The sequence below is a fragment of the Pempheris klunzingeri genome, chromosome 3 (genome assembly GCF_042242105.1).
Source record: "Pempheris klunzingeri isolate RE-2024b chromosome 3, fPemKlu1.hap1, whole genome shotgun sequence".
NCBI classification, from domain to species: Eukaryota; Metazoa; Chordata; class Actinopteri; order Acropomatiformes; family Pempheridae; genus Pempheris; species Pempheris klunzingeri.
In genome coordinates, this window is record NC_092014.1 from 24,612,556 (window position 1) to 24,634,185 (window position 21,630).

A 21,630-nucleotide genomic window follows, 5' to 3' on the forward strand; every position below is an offset into this window, starting at 1 on the left:
CGATCTGGGGCTACACGCAAGAGCTCACCGCATGGGGATGCATTTAAAAAAGTATCGATATCTTTATCGGTATCAGCGATACCTGCCCTGTATTTACTTGGTATCGGATCGATACCAAATCTAGCAGTATCGCACACCACTAGTAATTGCACATTCCCTACAGTAGGTGGCAGTGGCGCTCTCATTGTCAGAGTGTGCGCAGGGAGTATTAGCTCTATGTGTAGGGTTTTGTTGTTGAGTATGCGTACACACAGCAGAGCGGTAGAAATTAAGTGTAGTGAACAAACCCTCAAGAGACACCATGGAAAAATTATATTATAACAGGGATGAAAAGAAAGGCGGAGAGAGACGGAGATAATGAGACAAACGAAAGTCTCCCGAAACCCAAGATGAGGAAATATGACAAAGCATATGTAGCGCTTGCCTTCAATTGATGCACTTTAAATATTTTCTGTTAGACTAAAAAACAATGTTAATAAAGCTATTCTTTATTGTAAGTTGATCTATATTTCTTTCTTTTTTCTTTTTGTTGTTTTCTTTAATGTTAATAACGATACAATGTTATGCAGAGGTGTACTTATAACAATTTTATAGACAAATGATACTATATATAGTCGCTGCGGAGAATGGGGGGGGGCACGAAATGTTTTCTTCTTCCTGTGGGGGGGCGTAACAGAAAATAATTGAGAAGCACTGGGATAAACTGATACGTAAAGAAAAGTAAAGACAAAATGATAAAAGTTAAACTTATAAGTTGGACAAAAAGGATTATAAATAAAGAAAATAGTAAAGCAAGCGCGGAAAAATAAAAATGGCAAAGCTAAGAGTTAGGTGGGTTGCTAAGCAGCGAAAGTGCAGTTGTTCCTGCATTGAGTGGGTGTGGCCTCTGTATGGAGGAATGCCTTTGTTACCATTTAAGGGTTTTGATGTATATAAATTATTTTTCACTCTTCCACTATGGTCAAATCCATTTTGATTCTAACATTGCGTTGTATACAGAGATCAAGACATTCCATTTCCAAAATATATCCATTAAATCTTTACCAAAATAACTTCTTCTGTGAACATGACATACAGTGACTTTATTTTTTCACTGCACTGCTGTTTAAGATAGCCCAGAAACTTTAATCTTTTATGACTCAGCTCTGGCATTTGTCAGGTGATTGGGGTATGAGGAGGAAACTCGTCATTTATGTCTGGAGCAGTGTGAAAGTGAGGAAAACCCAAAAGGTCAGAATTTCCCTTTGTTTTCATGGCATGTTACTCAGTCATGAAAACAAAGATACAGAAACAGAAACAAATGCTCAGCCTCAGAAATTCCAAAGCTTTGACTCAATAGACAGCCTAAAAAAATGCCAAAAGAAATTGTGTGAAACTGTTACACTTTTTCAATCAATTAAAAACATATTTTCTTCATGAGATGAGGTACCCAAGAGCAGGCAAAAAACATTTTATATATTAGCCACATTAATTCCCAGCAAGAGTTCAAAAAGATGGAAGTTAAATTCTGTCTACATTTGTGTCTGAATGAACTACAGCAGCATCTGTGTGTGAGCGCAATATTTGCAGGGAGAGAAACCAAAGGGAAGAGATGGATAAAAGGCGACAGATGAAAAAAGTGAATGATGGACGTAGATACAGGAAGAGGGATTAAAGAGGGATGAGAGAAGGAGGAGCAACAACAGTAGGAGATGTGCCTCAGATTATCAACGGGTGTCAGATGCTCTAGAGACAGATAAAGAGTGGGAGTGGACACGAGCGTGACAGGACGTCTCTGTGCATGCTGGGCTGCAAAGATGACCGACGCAAAAAGCATATCATCCATGGAGGTGCCTGAGGGGAAGTTAATGAAGAAGGTCAGTGGATATACACGCCAAAATATGAGTTTGCTGTGTCCTAAATCCTGCCACCGCTGCTCTCACAAACTCAACATGATATACTGTGGTGACCCAGTGTTTGTCCTCAGAGGCCTGGCTGCCATGGACACACTAGTTAATTTAATTGTTTACAGCTCCCAGACTAGAGTATTTCATTTAAAGTGCTCATTTTTTAACGTGCTGGTACATTAAAACAGTTATGTTAAACGGTAAAATAGTAAATGCCATTTGTGTTAATGCAATTTCACCTACAGTAGGTGTGTCAGTGTGTGTGCCGTAGGTCTACCTGTGCTGCTGCAGCTCCTTTGCCTCAACCTTGAAGATATTTCACTTCACTCATTTAATCATAACGTCGCTGTTCGTTCACTTTTCGTGTCAATTCAACGTGGAACAATTTTCTCACATCATCTGTCCTTCAGGGTTCAATAAAGAAGAAGATCGAGTCACTCAGGCGATGGAGTTCAGCTAGTATAAAGAGGCCTCCGAAGCCCAAGGCAAAGACCTTGAGTCTGTCTTCCCCTGTGGAAGACCCCGATGACGTCTGGCTGCAAGAGGGAGACAGGAGGAAGCTGCGACCCATTGTCGACTCAGTCTTTGGACAGGTAGGACACGGCACCAGCCATTACATGTAGTCCAGGGGTCTTTGTGTAAGTATGCTTCTCAGAAATGTCTATGTGGCGCTGTTGAGGTTTGTTTGGCTGATATACCTATACTGTGTTCAAAATGATTTTGGACACTGACATATATGTAGCAAATGGAGAAACTGCTTGTCGAGGAATGAATGAATGAATGAATGCAGCAGCTCACTGCTACAATGACTTGAGCTATCTATGCGCATTACCTCACAGCTATCAAACTATCAGTTGATTATAAGGTTCTCTGTGGAGTTGTTGGACTAGCAGAGATATGGACATTTTGATGGGTTGGTCCCCATTTTGTTTGTACCTCATTGGGAAGAAATATGTGAAATGACCTCTCAGCACAGTATGAAGTGGTGGTGGCGGCTCGTAAAGTCTTTAAATTACGAGTCGGCACCACAGAAACCGTTATACAGTGGGGCAAAAAAGTATTTAGTCAGCCACCAATTGTGCAAGTTCTCCCACTTAAAAAGATGAGAGACGCCTGTAATTTTCATCATAGGTACACTTCAACTATGAGAGACAGAATGGGGGGAAAGAATCCAGGAAATCACATTGTAGGATTTTTAATGAATTAATTGGTAAATTCCTCGGTAAAATAAGTATTTGGTCACCTACAAACAAGCAAGATTTCTGGCTCTCACGGGCCTGTAACTTATTCTTTAAGAGGCTCCTCTGTCCTCCACTCGTTACCTGTATTAATGGCACCTGTTTGAACTCGTTATCAGTATAAAAGACACCTGTCCACAACCTCAAACAGTCACACTCCAAACTCCACTATGGCCAAGACCAAAGAGCTGTCAAAGAACACCAGAAACAAAATTGTAGACCTGCACCACACTGGGAAGACTGAATCTGCAATAGAAGCAGCTTGGTGTGAAGAAATCAACTGTGGGAGCAATTATTAGAAAATGGAAGACATACAAGACCACTGATAATCTCCCTCAATCTGGGGCTCCACGCAAGATCTCACCCCGTGGGGTCAAAATGATCACAAGAATGGTGAGCAAAAATCCCAGAACCATACGGGGGGACCTAGTGAATGAGCTGGGACCAAAGTAACAAAGGCTACCATCAGTAACACACTACGCCGCCAGGGACTCAAATCCTGCAGTGCCAGACGTGTCCCCCTGCTTAAGCCAGTACATGTCCAGGCCCGTCTGAAGTTTGCTAGAGAGCATTTGGATGATCCAGAAGAGGATTGGGAGAATGTCATATGGTCAGATGAAACCAAAATAGAACTTTTTGGTAAAAACTCAACTTGTAGTGTTTGGAGGAGAAAGAATGCTGAGTTGCATCCAAAGAACACCATACCTACTGTGAAGCATGGGGGTGGAAGCATCATGCTTTGGGGCTGTTTTTCTGCAAAGTGACCAGAACGACTTATCCGTGTAAAGGAAAGAATGAATGGGGCCATGTATCGTGAGATTTTGAGTGAAAACCTCCTTCCATCAGCAAGCATTGAAGATGAAACGTGGCTGGGTCTTTCAGCATGACAATGATCCCAAACACACCGCCCGGGCAATGAAGGAGTGGCTTCGTAAGAAGCATTTCAAGGTCCTGGAGTGGCCTAGCCAGTCTCCAGATCTCAACCCCATAGAAAATCTTTGGAGGGAGTTGAAAGTCCGTGTTGCTCAGCGACAGCCCCCAAAACATCACTGCTCTAGAGGAGATCTGCATGGAGGAATGGGCCAAAATACCAGCAACAGTGTGTGAAAACCTTGTGAAGACTTACAGAAAATGTTTGACCTGTCATTGCCAACAAAGGGTATATAACAAAAAAAAGTATGGAGATGAACTTTTGTTATTGACCAAATACTTATTTTCCACTATAATTTGCAAATAAATTCTTTAAAAATCAGACAATGTGATTTTCTGGATTTTTTTTTCTCATTTTGTCTCTCATAGTTGAGGTATACCTATGATGAAAATTACAGGCCTCTGTCATCTTTTTAAGTGGGAGAACTTGCACAATTGGTGGCTGACTAAATACTTTTTTGCCCCACTGTATGTCTGATATGTCATATATGACGTATCATACATACAGCTGATGGGACCTTTCTCACCAGGTAACAATAACAAATGTGTGGTTAACGTTGTGAAGCAGTCACAGTTTGGTTATGTTTAGACACCAAGAGTAGCATTAACCATAACCTTAATCCTAACCCTAGGTCTAGGAAAAGATCATGGTTTGTCTTAAAATATAGAAATGTTAGTTATGGATATGAAGTTACTTTTTGTACATCGGTTAAAATACGTCAACAGTAGTTTTTGGTTTCACACAGGACACAAACAGCACTCTCCTGGGTGGAGGTCTTGCGTTTGACCCATACATCCACCCTGACCTCTCTTGTGACGATGCAATTTTAACACATTACATGCCACCACCATCTCATCAGTGTTTTCACATTATTTTTCTGAGATCAGTCTGCCTGCAAGCCTGCAATCTAGCAAATATAGATGTAAACAATGCTGGTTTCATAATATCCCAAACATAAGCTCTGTAAATGTTTTAGGAGAAGTGAAATGCACTTAACATGTTTGCTAGCAATGCAATGACCCTTGTGTAATTATGTATAAGGGAAGAGAAACGCACAATGACCTGAAAGATTTTGTTTTCAAGTCAAAATCAGACTAAGGAACTTCCTCAAAGACTGACAGACTGACTAATTTTTCTCAGCTATTGCCGTCAGCTGATTGAGACAGACCACAAACTACAGTGGCAGTGACATAGAAGGGAAGAATTCTAAATGAGAGACGGAGAGCTGAGTGGTCGGAGAGAAGGAAAAGAATAATCTCTCTGAGTAGATCATCAGAGCTTCTGCCTCTTACATGGATTTCACACCCTGACCTGTGACCTCACATAGGACATGCAAGCATATTGCACAGAATCTATGTCTACAGGAACGCTTGAGTGCACTTAAAATGCTAATCTGACAGTGCGCAACAGCCAGTGTGGGCAGGAACACCCAGTTCAACTATCATCAGGCTATTGAGTAAGCTGTCCGATGACTTAAAAAAGTTCATATAGGTGGCAGAAGGAGGAGGAGGAGGAGGCTGGGTTGGTCAATCACAGGACTTTGACTACTAGAATGCTGTTTGTGTGAGTTTATTTTCTTAAACTACACAGCTACGTAATTTTATGTCACTTACTTAACTGTACTAACGCACTTATTTTAATCCAAACTATCATCTTTTCCTGAACGTAAACACATACTTTGGTGCCTTAATGTAACCAAAATGTGAGCATTTCACATGTTAACCAGTGTTCTATTGTTACTGTGATGACATGGTTTGTGGCTGGTACTCTCCAATGATCGTACGTGTAATTTTGGGAGTATTTTTAATACCAGATGATATGCATCTTCTGGCCAGCTGGTAGGTGCGGTAGGTAACATCTCAACAATTCTAATGGTGTTGAGAACAACTGGTAACAAGGTAACAGGTCATTTCATGGGCTAATACCGAACTTAATGTCATCTGAAAAGTCCACAATTCTGCCAGAGCTATAAAGTTTTTATTAATTATAAATAGAGGCTCACCAAAACTTTATGTTTGTTTGCAGAGGTTTGTGTGAATCAGTATTCCAGCCCGTCCTACTTTAACAAGTTTTCAGTTATGTCATCACCTGGTGCTTGTGTGTTTCTGTACAGTGCAGGTTTGCAAGCAGACTACACAGACTGTCCCTGTCGGACCTTGATCTGTACGTCTCTGGGTTTTAGTCATATAGTTCCCACAACAGCGACAGTTTGTGACTAAACCCAAAGTTGGTGTCTACATTTCCAAATGTGTCTATGTTTCTGACGGGTCTTGAATATTCAATGTTAAAAAAAAATGTAAGTTTGGAGCATGGAGCCTTTCCTAAATTAAAAAGTACAAGGCAAGGCAAGGCAATTCAAAGTGCTTTACAGAAACATTAAAATTGCATGTAAAAGATAATAAAAGCACAAGAAAATAAATAGTTAAAGCATAAGAGAAGCTGCATTAAAAGACAATAAAAGCATGTGTATAAATAGTTACAAATTAAAGGAAAGTTATGTAGCTCTTTCATTGGAAAGCCACAGTGAACAGTGATGTTTTATGACCTGATTTAAATGCACTGACAGTTTTGGCAGACCTTAGGTTTTCAGGAGGCTTCTTCCATAGGTGGGGAGCATTGAAACTAAAAGCTGCTTCACCATAGACCTGATTCTAAACGCTGGTCTGGATGCTTCATACCTTATAAGGAAGTGACTTATGTATTTGGGTCCAAGACCATTTGTTGCTTTGGAAACGAGCAAAAGTGTCACTTTCACTCATTTGTTTACTATCACAAAACATCCATCATCTGCTGCAAAGAACGGGGCGCCCTGCTGTGTTTTTGTTTACTCTGTTTTGTCTCTTTTTTTTACCCTCTAGTGCTCATTGTTCAGACCAGACATTTCATACATTCAGCAACAGATGGGGTGAATGATGAGAAACTGAAGAAGGGGAGGGCTGGGATGAGGGTCGGGAACTGACGGACGGCAGAATGTCACAAAGAAAGAGAGAAGAGGCTGATTGCAACATAAAGGGAGATTAGAGCTTAAATGAGTCAGAGGACAAGACAGCCGGTTAAACGCGCATCACTTACACGACAGTGCACACTAGGACTCAATTCTGGGATGCATTTCTGTGAAATCTGACAATCTGACAGCACATCAAACTTTAAATGAATGCTTCAGTCAGATTCAGTAAGAGATTTGACCACTTTTAAAGTTAAGACTCACTATGACCTGCATGCTAATCCATGTTTGACTTTTTTTGCAATGCTTAATTTGTTACAATCAAATGCAAAACATCACTTATAAGTCAGCTTATTTACAGAAACAAGGCAGTTACTAATAAAATGGGGAAATCTCTGCATTATGCAACAGTTCAACATGGCACTTAGTGTGATCGTTAAATTGAACATGAATCAAATTAGCATCATTTTACTGTTAACTCAGTATCTCAAGTTTTAGAACTGTCTGAGAGAGTCAACTTATGCACATTGCTTTTATATTTGTTCATTATAGTAGTTGTATAGACTGAAGATGTGTCAATATGGCAAAACAGGTCAACAAAGTCTTTCTCTTTCCAAGGGCTCCAACACATGCAGGTGAGATATGTGTTTTGCAGCCCTCAGGACCACATAATCCAAATTAAGTGGTGTTTGGATTCCGGTGGTCATCTGTCACTGATAAATATATCACAGATGAACCAAGTAGAGGTTTGAATCCAAGATTAAAAAAAAACAAACACCTGTGACACCTGTGACACCTGAACGTAACCGTACTTCCTGAAAGGACTGATGCTGTTGTTCTTCTTGCGAGGACAATCTCATAGTTAGACATGCAGGTATTCACACAAAACCAATCCCCCCCTCCCCAGTAAAAAAAACAATCTCAGGCATACAGTGGGGCAAAAAAGTATTTAGTCAGCCACCAATTGTGCAAGTTCTCCCACTTAAAAAGATTAGAGACGCCTGTAATTTTCATCATAGGTACACTTCAACTATGAGAGACAGAATGGGGGGAAAGAATCCAGGAAATCACATTGTAGGATTTTTAATGAATTAATTGGTAAATTCCTCGGTAAAATAAGTATTTGGTCACCTACAAACAAGCAAGATTTCTGGCTCTCACAGACCTGTAACTTCTTCTTTAAGAGGCTCCTCTGTCCTCCACTCGTTACCTGTATTAATGGCACCTGTTTGAACTCGTTATCAGTATAAAAGACACCTGTCCACAACCTCAAACAGTCACACTCCAAACTCCACTATGGCCAAGACCAAAGAGCTGTCAAAGGACATCAGAAACAAAATTGTAGACCTGCACCACACTGGGAAGACTGAATCTGCAATAGGTAAGCAGCTTGGTGTGAAGAAATCAACTATGGGAGCAATTATTAGAAAATGGAAGACATACAAGACCACTGATAATCTCCCTCGATCTGGGGCTCCACGCAAGATCTCACCCCGTGGGGTCGAAATGATCACAAGAACGGTGAGCAAAAATCCCAGAACCACACGGGGGGACCTAGTGAATGACCTGCAGAGAGCTGGGACCAAAGTAACAAAGGCTACCATCAGTAACACACTACGCCGCCAGGGACTCAAATCCTGCAGTGCCTACAGAAAACGTTTGACCTCTGTGATTGCCAATAAAGGGTATATAACACAGTATTGAGATGAACTTTTGTTATTGACCAAATACTTATTTTCCATTATAATTTAACTTTAAAAATCAGACAATGTGATTTTCTGGAATTTTTTTTTTCTCATTTTGTCTCTCATAGTTGAGGTATACCTATGATGAAAATTACAGGCCTCTCTCATCTTTTCAAGTGGGAGAACTTGCACAATTGGTGGCTGACTAAATACTTTTTTGCCCAACTGTATGTCTTAAGGTACTGAAACAATAAATCTCAAGGAAGAATGATAGAACCATGAATTTGTTGGCTTATCAGACACCAAATCACTGCACAATGATTTATGATACTTAAAGACAGTAAACAAAACTTTGGAAAGTTATCACAGCTGAACTAAGCTAAACTAAACCAACGCTTTAAAATGTTGCTTACACTTGCATGCAGGCATTCTTCATAATTATTTGACTTTTCATTTGTCATTTTATTGCACTTAACTTAACTATAGTTACATTTTTAATTCCATAACTGTAATGGAACAACTTAGATTGTGATATTATGAAAAGCAGGCTGTGTCAACACAGGTTTTGAAAGCCTGCTTTTTCTTTGTGAAATGATCTGATATCTGATCTAAACTGGCTGTCTAACCACATAACCACATTACCAATTCCTGTGTGATTTTCTTGGTCTGGAGGAAGTTTGAGGGCAGGGTTTTGTGGGAAAATACTGAACGGTCTGAACATGAAATCAATAAATCATGCTCTCCCATTAAAAGACCACAGTCTTGAATAAAGACAGGGAATACACTCTGTAGTCACACACCCTGAAAATGTGATTTATTTGGAAATTCAGTTAATTTTATGAAGGAATCTTAACGTTATCTTAACCATTAACCTCAAAACATTCGATCTGAATCCAAGATCTCTCCACAGCTTATTTTCACGACATACGACATTATTTTTGCTTGTGGTGCAGCATTGGTGTATATCATTATTTTTATTTTTATACAAAAATAAGAATAGTCGTGCATTTTTGTGAGTTTTTCAGAACTAAGCTTTTAGGGAACAAGTTCATCAGCAATTAACTCTCTTTTTGTTAGAAAACATTAGATCAAGCTACAGATTCTTGCTGTCAAATGTCAGTATTTGTTGACAGTGGATACACAGCAATGAGAGCAAAAGACAAGAGCAGGTTTAGTGGACAGATTTAAAAGCGGGTTAGTTGATGGACCATTACCACTGGTGCACTCTCAGCATATACTCATGGATGAAGATAAAGAACACACAGTTCCAACCTTTCCGTTACTTTCCATCCCAGCATCCGATTTTTTGCAGAGACTAATCCATAGGACCTCCAGGACCTCAGAGAAAACTCAAATCTAATTTTTAGGTCACATGAAAATGTATAAACAAAATCTGGACAGGTGCAAAAGGAATTATCCTCCTTTTGGGAATGGGTAAGTGGGTGAGAATGAGAGCAGGGAATGTGGGACAATCCAGCCAGCCATATGTGGCTGCAGTCTGTAAAATGATGTCTGGTTAAATTGATATCCTCTGCTGATGATGCCAGGAGTTTTTCCTTATATGAACTATGGCAGTCACCACACATAGCCCAGAGTTTGGATCTAAATTCAGGTCTGATGAAGGTTTCATGAAGCAATGGTTTAATATTTTAGATATGGTTTTCATCTTTCTTCTCCCTTTATTTCTGTTCCTGTTCTTACTCTCAAAATGTTTCTGGGAAAAACAGAAAGAAAACAGAAATACTATTGGCTCAATTTATATTAGATAGTGTATCTAAGTCTGCTATAGAACTTGTTTCCAATTTTTGAATCAGAATCAACATCTGTCAGTGGATAAACTGGTTTTGAGTGTGATTGCCATATTCCATTTGTAAAAAGGTTAGACTTAAAGCTGCACTAATGGCTTTTCTCGTCTAGTTGGGCACTGCAGAACAAGCTGCAAACACAACACTGACGTCGTAGTGTTTAGAGCAGATGCTCGTATGCAAACACCCAGTTTTCAGTGGTCTTATGAAAGCTTTTCACTGGAAACAGTGGAACAGTGGAGAGTGAACCAAAGTCGTAAAGCAAAATAAAAAGCTGAAGATGCTAAAATGCCCCAAAGAGCCGTGGGAACCTACAAATGGATGATAATTCTTTGTCATTATGAGTGATGCCTTTTACACTGCATCATTTTTTCTGCTGTTGATATATACAAATAATTCGTGCAGCTCTAAGAAAAGGTGTATTTATCATTGTGTTACCTTGAGGGCCTTTAATACAGGAGACCTGTGACCTGGAGTCATAAGATACATTACAGTTACATTCAGTACAAGTAAGTGTTTGTGCTCATGCTCGGAGGTTGTATTCATCATTTTCAGTCATTATGTGAACTGGTGAAATGTATTGTTCTAACTGTCATAAATGATTTCATTTCATTTTTAACGTTAGTGTATCAACTCTTAACAATCTTAACTCGGTTTGGTTTAGCTCAATTCACCTCAGCTTGATCCCCTTCCCTGCAACTCATCTTACGGATGTCTTCGCAGATAAATACATTTGCCAGAGAGATCAAGCACACATTCAGGGTCAGAAAATGGTTATGGATGGTACAGAGTCTGAATGAAAGCACTGTATTTTTCTGTTAAAGCTCTGACAGGCTTAGTATACCACACAAGAGTGTTATTACCCATCTTTAATGCACTGGGATTATGGAGCCAGCCTTGTGCAAATTGTAACAGTTTGATGACACTGATATAATGCAGGCTGGAAATGGTGTAGAGTACAGCCACAATAACACGATGACTCAGAAATTGCTGTCGTTTTTTTAGAATTTCTGAAGTCAATATCTACAAAGTTTATTTGTAGGTCAACTTATTGAAGCCTCACAGGAATTTACAGCATTTGTAATAAATTTGTGTTTGTGTGTCAGCGTGCAAGCATGTGTAAGCATGCAGCTACACATGGACAAACACCATCTCAGCCAAAATGTTTGACCTGACCTACAACAAAGCTGTTAGCATAGCATGGCATGCAAAATCCTGACTTTTGGAACGCATCCAGCATGTTGTTTTCTGCCCCGCCACTGGATTTTCGGTTGGCCTATCTTCTATCCTCGTCTTTCAGACATCTGGTCCGCTCGCTGTTGTCGAGGGATAGAGCATGAATTCTCACCCAACTGCTCTGTTTTGGGTTTTATGGCTGTGAAGCTTTGTGTTCACACCGGGCTGTTGATTGAGGTCGAATGTCAGTGCATCTTTTTTTCCCCGCTGTGCAAGACTGAGCCACTACTGAGCGCTTTCTTTCTGCGTGAATGTGATTTTCTGTAAGAGCGTGCGTCTACTTTTTTTTCTACTTTGTATTTGTTCGAGATGTCTCCGTTTGATACCACCTTAAGCCCTTGTTGCAAGAACAGCGTGGTAAACAATGCTGGAAAAAGCCCATTACAGGACTGAGGCTACCATTTTCTAATCTGATGGGTGTCCAGCTGGATCAGTGGGCTAAGGCACATACTATTATATAACCGACACACTGTGGATTCAAATCCTTTATCGCAAGTCATCTCATCACGCTCTGTCCTCTCTACTAATAGATTCACAGTGGAAATGTTTTTTAATTCCCCAAAGTCCATAGAAAGGCCAGGCTGCAGGGTCAGGCTCAGAATGATGTCAGTGATTGTCCTATTGCGCAACTGATTGACTGACTTATGTATCTATATGTGTCCTGCACCATTTGTGGTGCCTCGCCCATATGGGCTTACGAGACCCCAAACAGCAACAACAGCCAAGATGGCCACACGACACACATCATAATATGCAGTTCCACAGATTCGAAACATTTCAAAATATTCAATATCCATGACAGAAATGTCCTTTTATGTTGGATACAGCGTTTTAGTTGCCAAAATTCCCCCCATTCAACATCTGCCCACTGACCACACCTCGCCGAATCTCTCCCTTTTCTTTCTGCCAAGTGCAAACAAATGGTTTTTGAAACTGAAATGATGTACTTGTGCCTTCAACAGCAAGACAGCACGAGGCTGGCATCTGGTGGTGGCGTGTTGCAGCTCAGCACAAGGTCGTCTTTGCACAAGCAACAAGCTGAGCTTTGCTGCACTCTCCTGGTGACACATCGACAGTGTGAAGTAGAAAAAAGCTGCTCATGAATAGTTTCTATTCCTATCAGATGGACTGTGCGATGAGGTCTGTGTTATGTATTCTCATTTAGCTTTAAAGCATGTAGGTACCCAGTTATTTATGAAGCCAGAAGAAAGGAATCAAAATAAGAGATCTACACTGACATTGAAATAAGAAATAGTGATATGTAGAAAAAATATAAAGTGGAGAAACGTACAAAACAGATAGAGGGGAGTGACAGGGCGGGGGGAAATGTGTCTGTTCTCCTAAAGTGACTACACAGGATGAGGGCTGCAGGTGCCCATCACCTGCTCTGCTACTGCTGATAGATACAACAACTCTAAGCAGCAAAATGTCCGATCAAAAAGTAGGGATTGTGAGGCTTCAATGAAGGATTTAATTTAGCTTCTGCAGGATTGGTATTTCTTGCTTTCATGACAATTGGATCGGGATGTAAATGGCACCGAACAGTGAAAGAGAGAGAAAGGTGAAAGGAAGGAATACATTAATAAAGAACTCAGGAAATCTTGCACAGCAAGAATTTTCCAAAAATGTGAGAAAACACTGAAATGTAAAAACTGAGATTTAATTTTATTTGAATTTTCCTTTCTGTGGTGCCATCTGGTGGTTTTGTCGATACTGATGGTGTAGTAGACAGGCACCCACACCTCTATCTTCCCCCCACCCTTGGGGGGAATGAGCTAAAAGCAAAATAGATTGCCAGCAAAACCTGTGCCCCTTATGGAATTTGAAAGATTCAATAAAGTAAGTAAAAAAAAAAATAATAATGTACTGTAGAAAGGAGAAGTGAAACATAATTTTAAGATATTCATGATACCCTCCGATTACACCGTGCTGGTGTTTGGTCAAGATTACCTCTGGATGATGAACAACCTTAATAGACACAGTCAAGCAGCAGAGCCAGACCTTCCATTCAGCAGCGGGTTAAGGAGTGAAGCAGCGTGGATGGAAGTAAGCAAGTCTAATGATGAGATGCACAGAAAAGATACCATGCCGTACCATGCCAGGACAGATGCCGTGGCTAGCAATGAGGACATCAAGGTCAATGTCCCATATTTTTTGGAAATTTAGGGTTATTGTAATGACACGAAGAAGAGTTTGCATCCTACATTTGACTGATTTTCTGTATTTTTTGTTTTTAATTTAAAATGAAAGCAGTTTACTATACTGACCAGATTACAGGAAGATAACATTAACACAAAATATATCTGAACAGTTGAATGGTTGGAATAAAATGTGATCTTTTCCAAAGCAATCAAAATTTGATTAGAGTTTGGTTGGGATTTAGTCAAACTTTTTCAAAGATAGATGGTTCAGACATTCACAGTAAATGTAACTACTAAATTAGATTTTGAATTGAATGAAATGAAAGTAACAATGTCATCAGACCATAATGTGGGGACATATTATTATACATAAAATATAAAGAGTTAGATTCATATTTAGGACGATAATATTTATAGAAAAATTAACCAAACAGTTGAATGTTTATATTAAATACTGGTTCCAGGGCCGGTCAAAGTGGTCTTGAGGTTCTGTTTAGCACTTCAGTTTATAACTGGCATCCAAGAGAGATCAATCCTTTAGTTTTCAATATCAGCGTAATTTGTTATGTGTGCCCTTTTGTTTCCAGCATTTACACAAGTTACTTCTTGAGGTTACTCATCCCTCTCTTTCTACCTCCATCTGTCTTTGTGCTTCAAATGGGAGCTGAGTAACATAAACACACTTCCACTATCACTCCCACTTCAAGCTACCCCATGTGGCCTGTCAACATAACTCTTTCCCTCTAATCTGAAATGCCAGGGATTAAACAGGCAGCCAATTCTCCATCCATAATTCTACCATCCCCCCCAATCCCTCACCTCTCTCTCTCTCACGCACGCGCGCTATCTCTCTCTCTCGCTCTTTCTCTCACACACACACACACACACACACACACACACACACAAATAAACACATAGAGTTCTGCCAGACTAGTCATTTTGAAACCATAAGCACGATGTCTGAGAGACTGAGAGAGGAAGGTGGGTGGGGTGGATTAGATTAAGTTGGTCCAAATTCAAGGGATCACTCGTGGCAAAGGGGGGGGGGGTGACAGATAAATAGAAAAAAAAGTGTGTTTTGCTTGAGAGAGAGACAGAAAGGGATAGAAAGGGGAGAGAGAAAATGGTCGAGTCATGCAATCAGAGCCAGTCTGGCAGCAGCAGGTTGTTTCAGCCCAGATATGACCCGTCTCTCCCACCTCGCCTCAAACTCCAGCATCCCGCTGCTGTTCCATAGTATCCCACTACATGTCTCAAGGCTCATTGACAGCCTCCAACAACCTATAGGAGTTTAGGATTTGATGCGGCATAATGTGCCTATCTTGCCTCTCACTGGACCAATAGGATCTCGGATTGCAGCACATGCACTGAGAGGACTCCTCATTTGCTTTCAGTTGTAGTGGTGCAAGTGGAAACATTTGTCTTCATCTCACTGGGTGTGAAAGGTGTAATCCCGTGGACGGCAGTGGATTTAGTATTGACTTTGGATGTTTATGTGACAATTAAACAGAGAGGGAGAAGAAGAGGAAAAGAGGAAGAGAGACAGGGGAGAAGTGTGGGTATAAACGTGGAGGAAAGGGAGGGGAGAAGACAGGAAGAAGATTGCAGGGTGATGGGAAACATCAACAAGGCTTCTAAAAAGAACAGTAAAAGGAAGGTAAGGATGCATTTAACTAATAACTTTTAGCTGGGAGAAATAGATTCATCAAAGTGAGTTTGATTTGATTTAGACGATGCTAGATTTAAATAATGCTTTGTGGATGTTCATATCTAAATTAAATAATTTGTGAAAGTTAGTCATACATCTCACAACTGTAAACAACTTCCAATCAGATGCAGCAGCCTTTCAAATGGATTTGGCTTCGGATGAAGAATATAAATAAATCTATATCTTAAAATTTGACTAATGACATAATGCCATAAAGGTACAAAACTGTGCATGTGAACAAGCCACTTTTATTGCAGTCAGTGGAATTTAAGTTTAACTTTATCTGGGTCCTAATCCGGTTGGTTCCCCTCCTCCAAGGGGGAGTCGCCCATAGATCGAAGTGGCACCCCACTGGCTGCCGCCATGCTGGGGGGCCTAAGTGGTGCAGGTGAGGACACGGATGACGAGGAGGAAGGAGGGAGCGAGCGGGAGTTCGATGAGCCCCTGTGTGCTCTGGTTAAGAACTGCAACATGCTGCACAACTTAGTGGGGCCTGCTTGTATTTTCCTCAGGCAGGGCTTCGCACAGAGCCAACTTGTATGTATGACTCACACACACACACACACAGTTCAGTATTATCATAGCCAAAATCGCCCATAAATCTCTTCATCCATCCATTTTCACAGAGCCCTCACTGTCCAAGTGAGGGTGCAGTTAAGGCCATCCATCACTTCACTGTGACATCTTCACAGCCCACATCCCCATGTGTGTCAACCTCCCATCAGTCCTACGTACCTCCAGATCACCAAGTTTCATAAGAATTCTTTGTTGACTTTGTTGCACAATATAATTTGTTTTGGAAAACACCGATATAGAATAATCTTTTATAACACCTCCAGTGTTTCATAAAGCTTTTATATTTCAAACAGGAATTATTTTACAATACATTTGTCACATATTCAAAGCATTTGTTATCTTGGAAATAGAAATAAAATCAAAATATTTTAATGAAGAAAGAATGAAAAATGTTAGATTGGACTTCTGATTTGTCTTATAGGAGCTGTAAAAAGAAAATAACATGCTGTATAACAGATTACACTAAAATGACTGTATAACCGACCCCCCAATTTGTCGATATTGTAATTTAGATCATAAATTCACCTTCTCACTTTGCTGAGATATTATGCATGTGTCTTATTTCAGATTAATGTCTTATATAGAGATGGGGGATATGGCAGAGATCCATAATAGAGTAATTTCCTGACTGAGTAGCCAGCAGCGCTAATTGAAAAGAGCCATTAGGATGGTGGTGTAGTCACTCATCACAGCTATAGGATCCCGATCTATTGGAAGACCTTGAGCTGAGTCTGGAGGAGAAATGTAACAATACTGATGAACACAATATAACAATATACACCATATTATCCATAATATAATCCATTTATTATTTTACATGTGACCACACAGTTTTCAAATATAGATGAAAGCAGCCTTGTGAACGTGGACTTTGTGAATTTTCTCGGACACAATTCTGGTCAAAAGGCAGCACAACCTTAAAGCTGCTATAATTGATATTGAAAATGATTAAATAAATGAATGCGCGATGTGAAAGGTCGCAGAGATCTACAGGGATTCATCACCTGACTGCAGTTTCTATGTGAAAAAAAAACAGTGTACGTACTTGCACAGCACCAAATGGTATACAGTCACAGTAGCATCAAAAGAAAGAAGATAAGGAGAGCGAATACTGGTCTTATATATGATGTCACAAGAAATAAGATTACTAATGTTGCTTTGTATCTGCTGAGTGCTAAAGATTTGCCAAATTTTGAAATGCTGAACAGACTTTCGTGGCCTCCCAGAGGATTAATCCTAATGACTTTGTTGAACCCTTTATTTTTATTTAGGGTTCGAATTGTCACGTATCCAATATACTTTAATTTATGATCAAATCAAAAGATGGTGAAACAAAACTGTCCAACCAATCAACCTCAGCTGTACTTGAATGTACTGTTTAGTGCTAATTAGCTAAAACAAGATGACCATGGTGAACATTAGGGCTAGGCTCTTGTGTCAGTCCAGTAACCCAGCACCAAACCTTTCTGAGCCAGTCCAGAACTTGTGGAGTAGCCTCCTGATTCTCCTGGATCCAGGAAAGAGATGGGACTCTTCAACAGAGTGCACAGATTAGTCCATGAGGTAGATAGGGTGAGAGTGTTGACCTTTACTGGTAATTAATCCCCCATCATCCCCGTTTTTCTTCTCTAAAATGGCAAACTAAAAATAAACCATAGAATAAATACTCATCATTGTTTTTTAGGCTAAAACAATTACAAAATGAGAACAAAGAAAACATGTGGCAGCTGTACCTGAACTTGGCTCAAGCCAGCAGTGATGAATTTTAACATTAGTCTGCGTTTGTTGCATGTTTAGCCTATGCAGGTGTGTTAATGTTCATTAATCGAGTGCTGGCTGAATCATGGTGCAGATGCAGACGCAGATGAAAAAAATCAGCGGCAGATAGAGGAATGAAAAACCGATAAGCCTTTGTGGTTTGTAATACAATTTACAGCTGTAATCTCCCCGCCACTGTTCTCTCCCCAGCATCCTCTAATCCAGGCCTGTATTATTCCGGCTGTTGATGTCACCGCCTCGCAGAACACATCGAGGAACAAACTTATCCTGGCATCACCTTTTGCTCATGCCATACCAGTTCAATATAAACTGGAAACTGTTTTTTTGTGCGTGGCTTTAGTTGAAAGTGTTACTGTTAAAAAATAAAAAAAATGCATCGACATACAAACAGATCGACATACAAACAGTTTCATGAGCTTCGGTGCATGTGTGGGTGCATGCAGATGTGTGTGTGCCTTTGGATTGGTTGGTTGGTTTGGAAAGTGAGAGACAAGCTAAAGCGAGTCTGCAGGATTTGTCATTCTGCGTTTTTTTATTTTTTTTATTGTACATTTCAAATGCCTGTTGTGGAGCATATGCGCAGCAGACTTTCAAAGCTTCTCCGCTGGCATCAGCAGAATGAGATTGGGCATGAGTTTGTGTAGCAGATCGACTAAAAAGGTTATTGAGGTCAGTCAGATCAAAAAACAAGTAATCCTGTAATAGAATCTCCGCTTGGGTGGTTAAACATGGAACAAAAATGCGTAATAGGACTGGAGGAACCACTGGGAGCTGAGGCACTAAAATGTTTCCAGCATGTTTTGCCTTTTGTGACTGCATGTGTGAAACAGAAAGAAGATTAAGATTAAGAATGTGTGTAACCTAACTGGCTGTCCGTTTCTCTGTGCTGTTGTCTATCCACACCACTGCAGGACAGAGATCTACGACCAGAGGAAATGGAAGGTACAGAGATACCAAAAGCTTAATCCAAATCCTCCCTCATCTCTCACCCCCTCAGTCGTTTCCCTGTCTTCTTACCGAACCGCCTTCCTTTCAAACCTCAAATCTTCTGTTTGACTGTGAAAATTGTGCTTAAGTGTACAGAGCAGAATTTAAAAAGACTTTCCTGACTTTGCCCTCTCGTTGAATGTCAGATATGTGAACCAGCTGGGTTTTTTTAACTTGAACTGTGGATGATCAAAGTGAAGGATTATTATTCAAAGGAGAAGATTATTCCTCACAGTTTATGCACAGTTCTTATATCCCTCAGGTTTGGCTCACACGTTCACACTCTACATTCACAGGAATGTAATTTATGATTTGATTATGGAAAATGGTCACTTAGATTTGGGATTTTTTTATGTTCAAACTCCTTAAAAAGCAACTTCACTCGACTATCATTGCACTCCTATAACGTTGTCACACTCACACACTGTGATCAAAACTCCAGAAATATCATTTTCTTTGTTCCACAATCCTTCTTTTCTATCAAAACCAGGTGCCCACATTACCCAGAATGCAATCCAACCAGCAACAGTTCAGTTTGTGATCCGTGTGTGTTATGCTGGTAAGAGCTAATATAGCTTCAAGCCACCAGCCTCAAACTGAGATGAGGAACACATTACAGAGGTGTTCAGCCCCAGTCGACACAGACTCAAGTGACATCACATAAGGCAATTTATCAGCGCTGGAGCCACAAAAGGTTTTAGCACCTTTTAGCACTTCCAAATATCTGTAAATAGACTTTGATGTCTAAAATCGTTTTATGAATCAAGTCTGATTTAATTCAAAGGCTAAGAGTTGTTAGTGCATGGATTTTAATGGATTTCAAATTATGATTTTTTTTAGTTAAAGCTACAAACAGTAAAACTTATAATGTGTCACCTTCGACCATTAGACCATTGGCTACTCCCAGTTCCAATGGTCTAATTTCTTACAAACACATAACCATCAGATTGATTTGAAAAATGTAATAATCACATAGAGAAGGTTTTAGCATAAGACCCATGGAGTGTTTCTCTCAGAACAGCAATATCTCTGATTTTCGCTCACTCACACATTCTTTTTCCATGCAGAGCTGCGTGAGGCATTCAGGGAGTTTGACAAAGACAAGGACGGCTTCATCAGCTGTAAGGACCTGGGCGAGTGCATGAGGACTATGGGATACATGCCGACAGAGATGGAACTGATAGAACTCAGCCAGCAGATCTGTGAGTCCAAAATGTCTGTGCTGATGCTTCTTTTCAATATACAATGTTTAAATAAATATGTGTATTCAATTACTGGATTAAATATGCTTTAACAAATTGCTCATGTATTGTTGAACTGACTGACGACTGATGTCTGGGCGTATGCTCTATGCCCATAATGCAGAACTTTCAGAACTCCATAAAGCATTAAAGCTATATAACTCCCCAAGCACATATCACTTTGGTCACTAACTGATTCATCTGGTTTTTGCTTGCTTGATAAAGACAAAAAAAATTAAAATTAAAATTAAATTAAAAATAAAAATTAACATTGTATTCTGTGTATTTTTTTTTCTACCCCTCCAGGTGGTGGCAGAGTGGACTTTGAGGACTTTGTGGAACTGATGGGTCCCAAGATGCTCGCAGAGACTGCAGACATGATTGGAGTCAAGGAGCTGAGGGATGCCTTCAAGGAGGTCTGCAATTTTTCACAACTTTCACTAATGCATTTCTTTGCATATGCTTTTTCATTTTTATTTTCTTTGCCACATCCGCTTTGTTTTCCAGTTTGACTCTGATGGCGATGGTCAGATCAGCCTTGGGGAGCTGAGGGAAGCCATGAAGAAGCTAATGGGGGAGCAGCTCAACCACCGTGAGATTGATGAGATCTTGCGCGATGTAGATCTGAATGGGGACGGACAGGTGGACTTCGAAGGTGAGTCATTAATACTTTAAGTAAGGAAGCTGAGTAAAAATAGGAAATAAAGTAAGAATATACAGACTCAAGGGACAGTGTTTGCAATGAAAGGCACCAAAAAAAAGTTTTAGAGCATGATTTTCCTTGAAAAACAATAAAAAATATTGTGTTTCCAAGCAATAACAACACATATTTTCTTTCCACAGAGTTTGTGCGAATGATGTCTCGCTGATTCCTCACTAAACCTCATTCTACTGCACTATACGCAAGGAGCAGACTGCACACTGTTAATCTTCTTGTAATTTTCAATTAATGTACAAAGACTTCTTGTGGTCTTTATTTTTTCATTTACTTTCAAGAGAACCCCTTAAATGTGTTACTGTTGTGTGAATTTATTATGAATTTAACATGTAATGAGAGATTATAGAGTGACTCAGCAAGGAGCAAGCATGATGCAACCAAAGCTGTCTTTTAAAACAAATTTAAATTTGAATATATATGAACTGAGAATCACCTACCAGCAACACTTAGGAGTTTTTTTATAATATATATTTTATAATATATATCATATATCATATTCTGGGCGAGCTGAGCCTTCAAAATGCAGTATGCCATGTTATCCAACTAGAATCTGGTGGTAAGTGTTACATAAATATGTATGTGAGGATTTATTTTCACAATTTCAGTAAAGCCACATCTAAAATCTTCATTACAAACTGTTATGAATGTAATTGTGTGATATTATTGTAGCGAGCCCTTTGTGAATAATAGACCAAGTAAATGAGACAACATAGCCATCTTTATTTTACAAACTAGCACATAAATTCACAACATAT

The 21,630-nt window shown here is 39.8% G+C and overlaps 1 protein-coding gene across 2 annotated transcripts; it reads left to right on the forward strand.

The window, feature by feature from the left end:
• Positions 1-1,796: 1,796 nt before the first annotated feature.
• On the forward strand, positions 1,797-21,098 carry cabp2a (calcium binding protein 2a). Of its 2 annotated transcripts, XM_070828300.1 has the most exons (8): positions 1,797-1,856; positions 2,297-2,479; positions 15,893-16,111; positions 18,841-18,871; positions 19,984-20,118; positions 20,464-20,573; positions 20,665-20,812; positions 21,001-21,098. In XM_070828300.1, exons 1-8 carry the CDS (start codon positions 1,797-1,799, stop codon positions 21,024-21,026), a joined length of 912 nt encoding a protein of 303 aa, XP_070684401.1. In that variant the 3' UTR covers positions 21,027-21,098. The 2 variants fall into 2 exon arrangements, with proteins under 2 accessions (XP_070684401.1, XP_070684403.1); XM_070828302.1 differs by lacking the exons at positions 1,797-1,856; positions 2,297-2,479 and adding an exon at positions 15,479-15,523.
• The last annotated feature ends 532 nt before the right edge of the window (positions 21,099-21,630 follow it).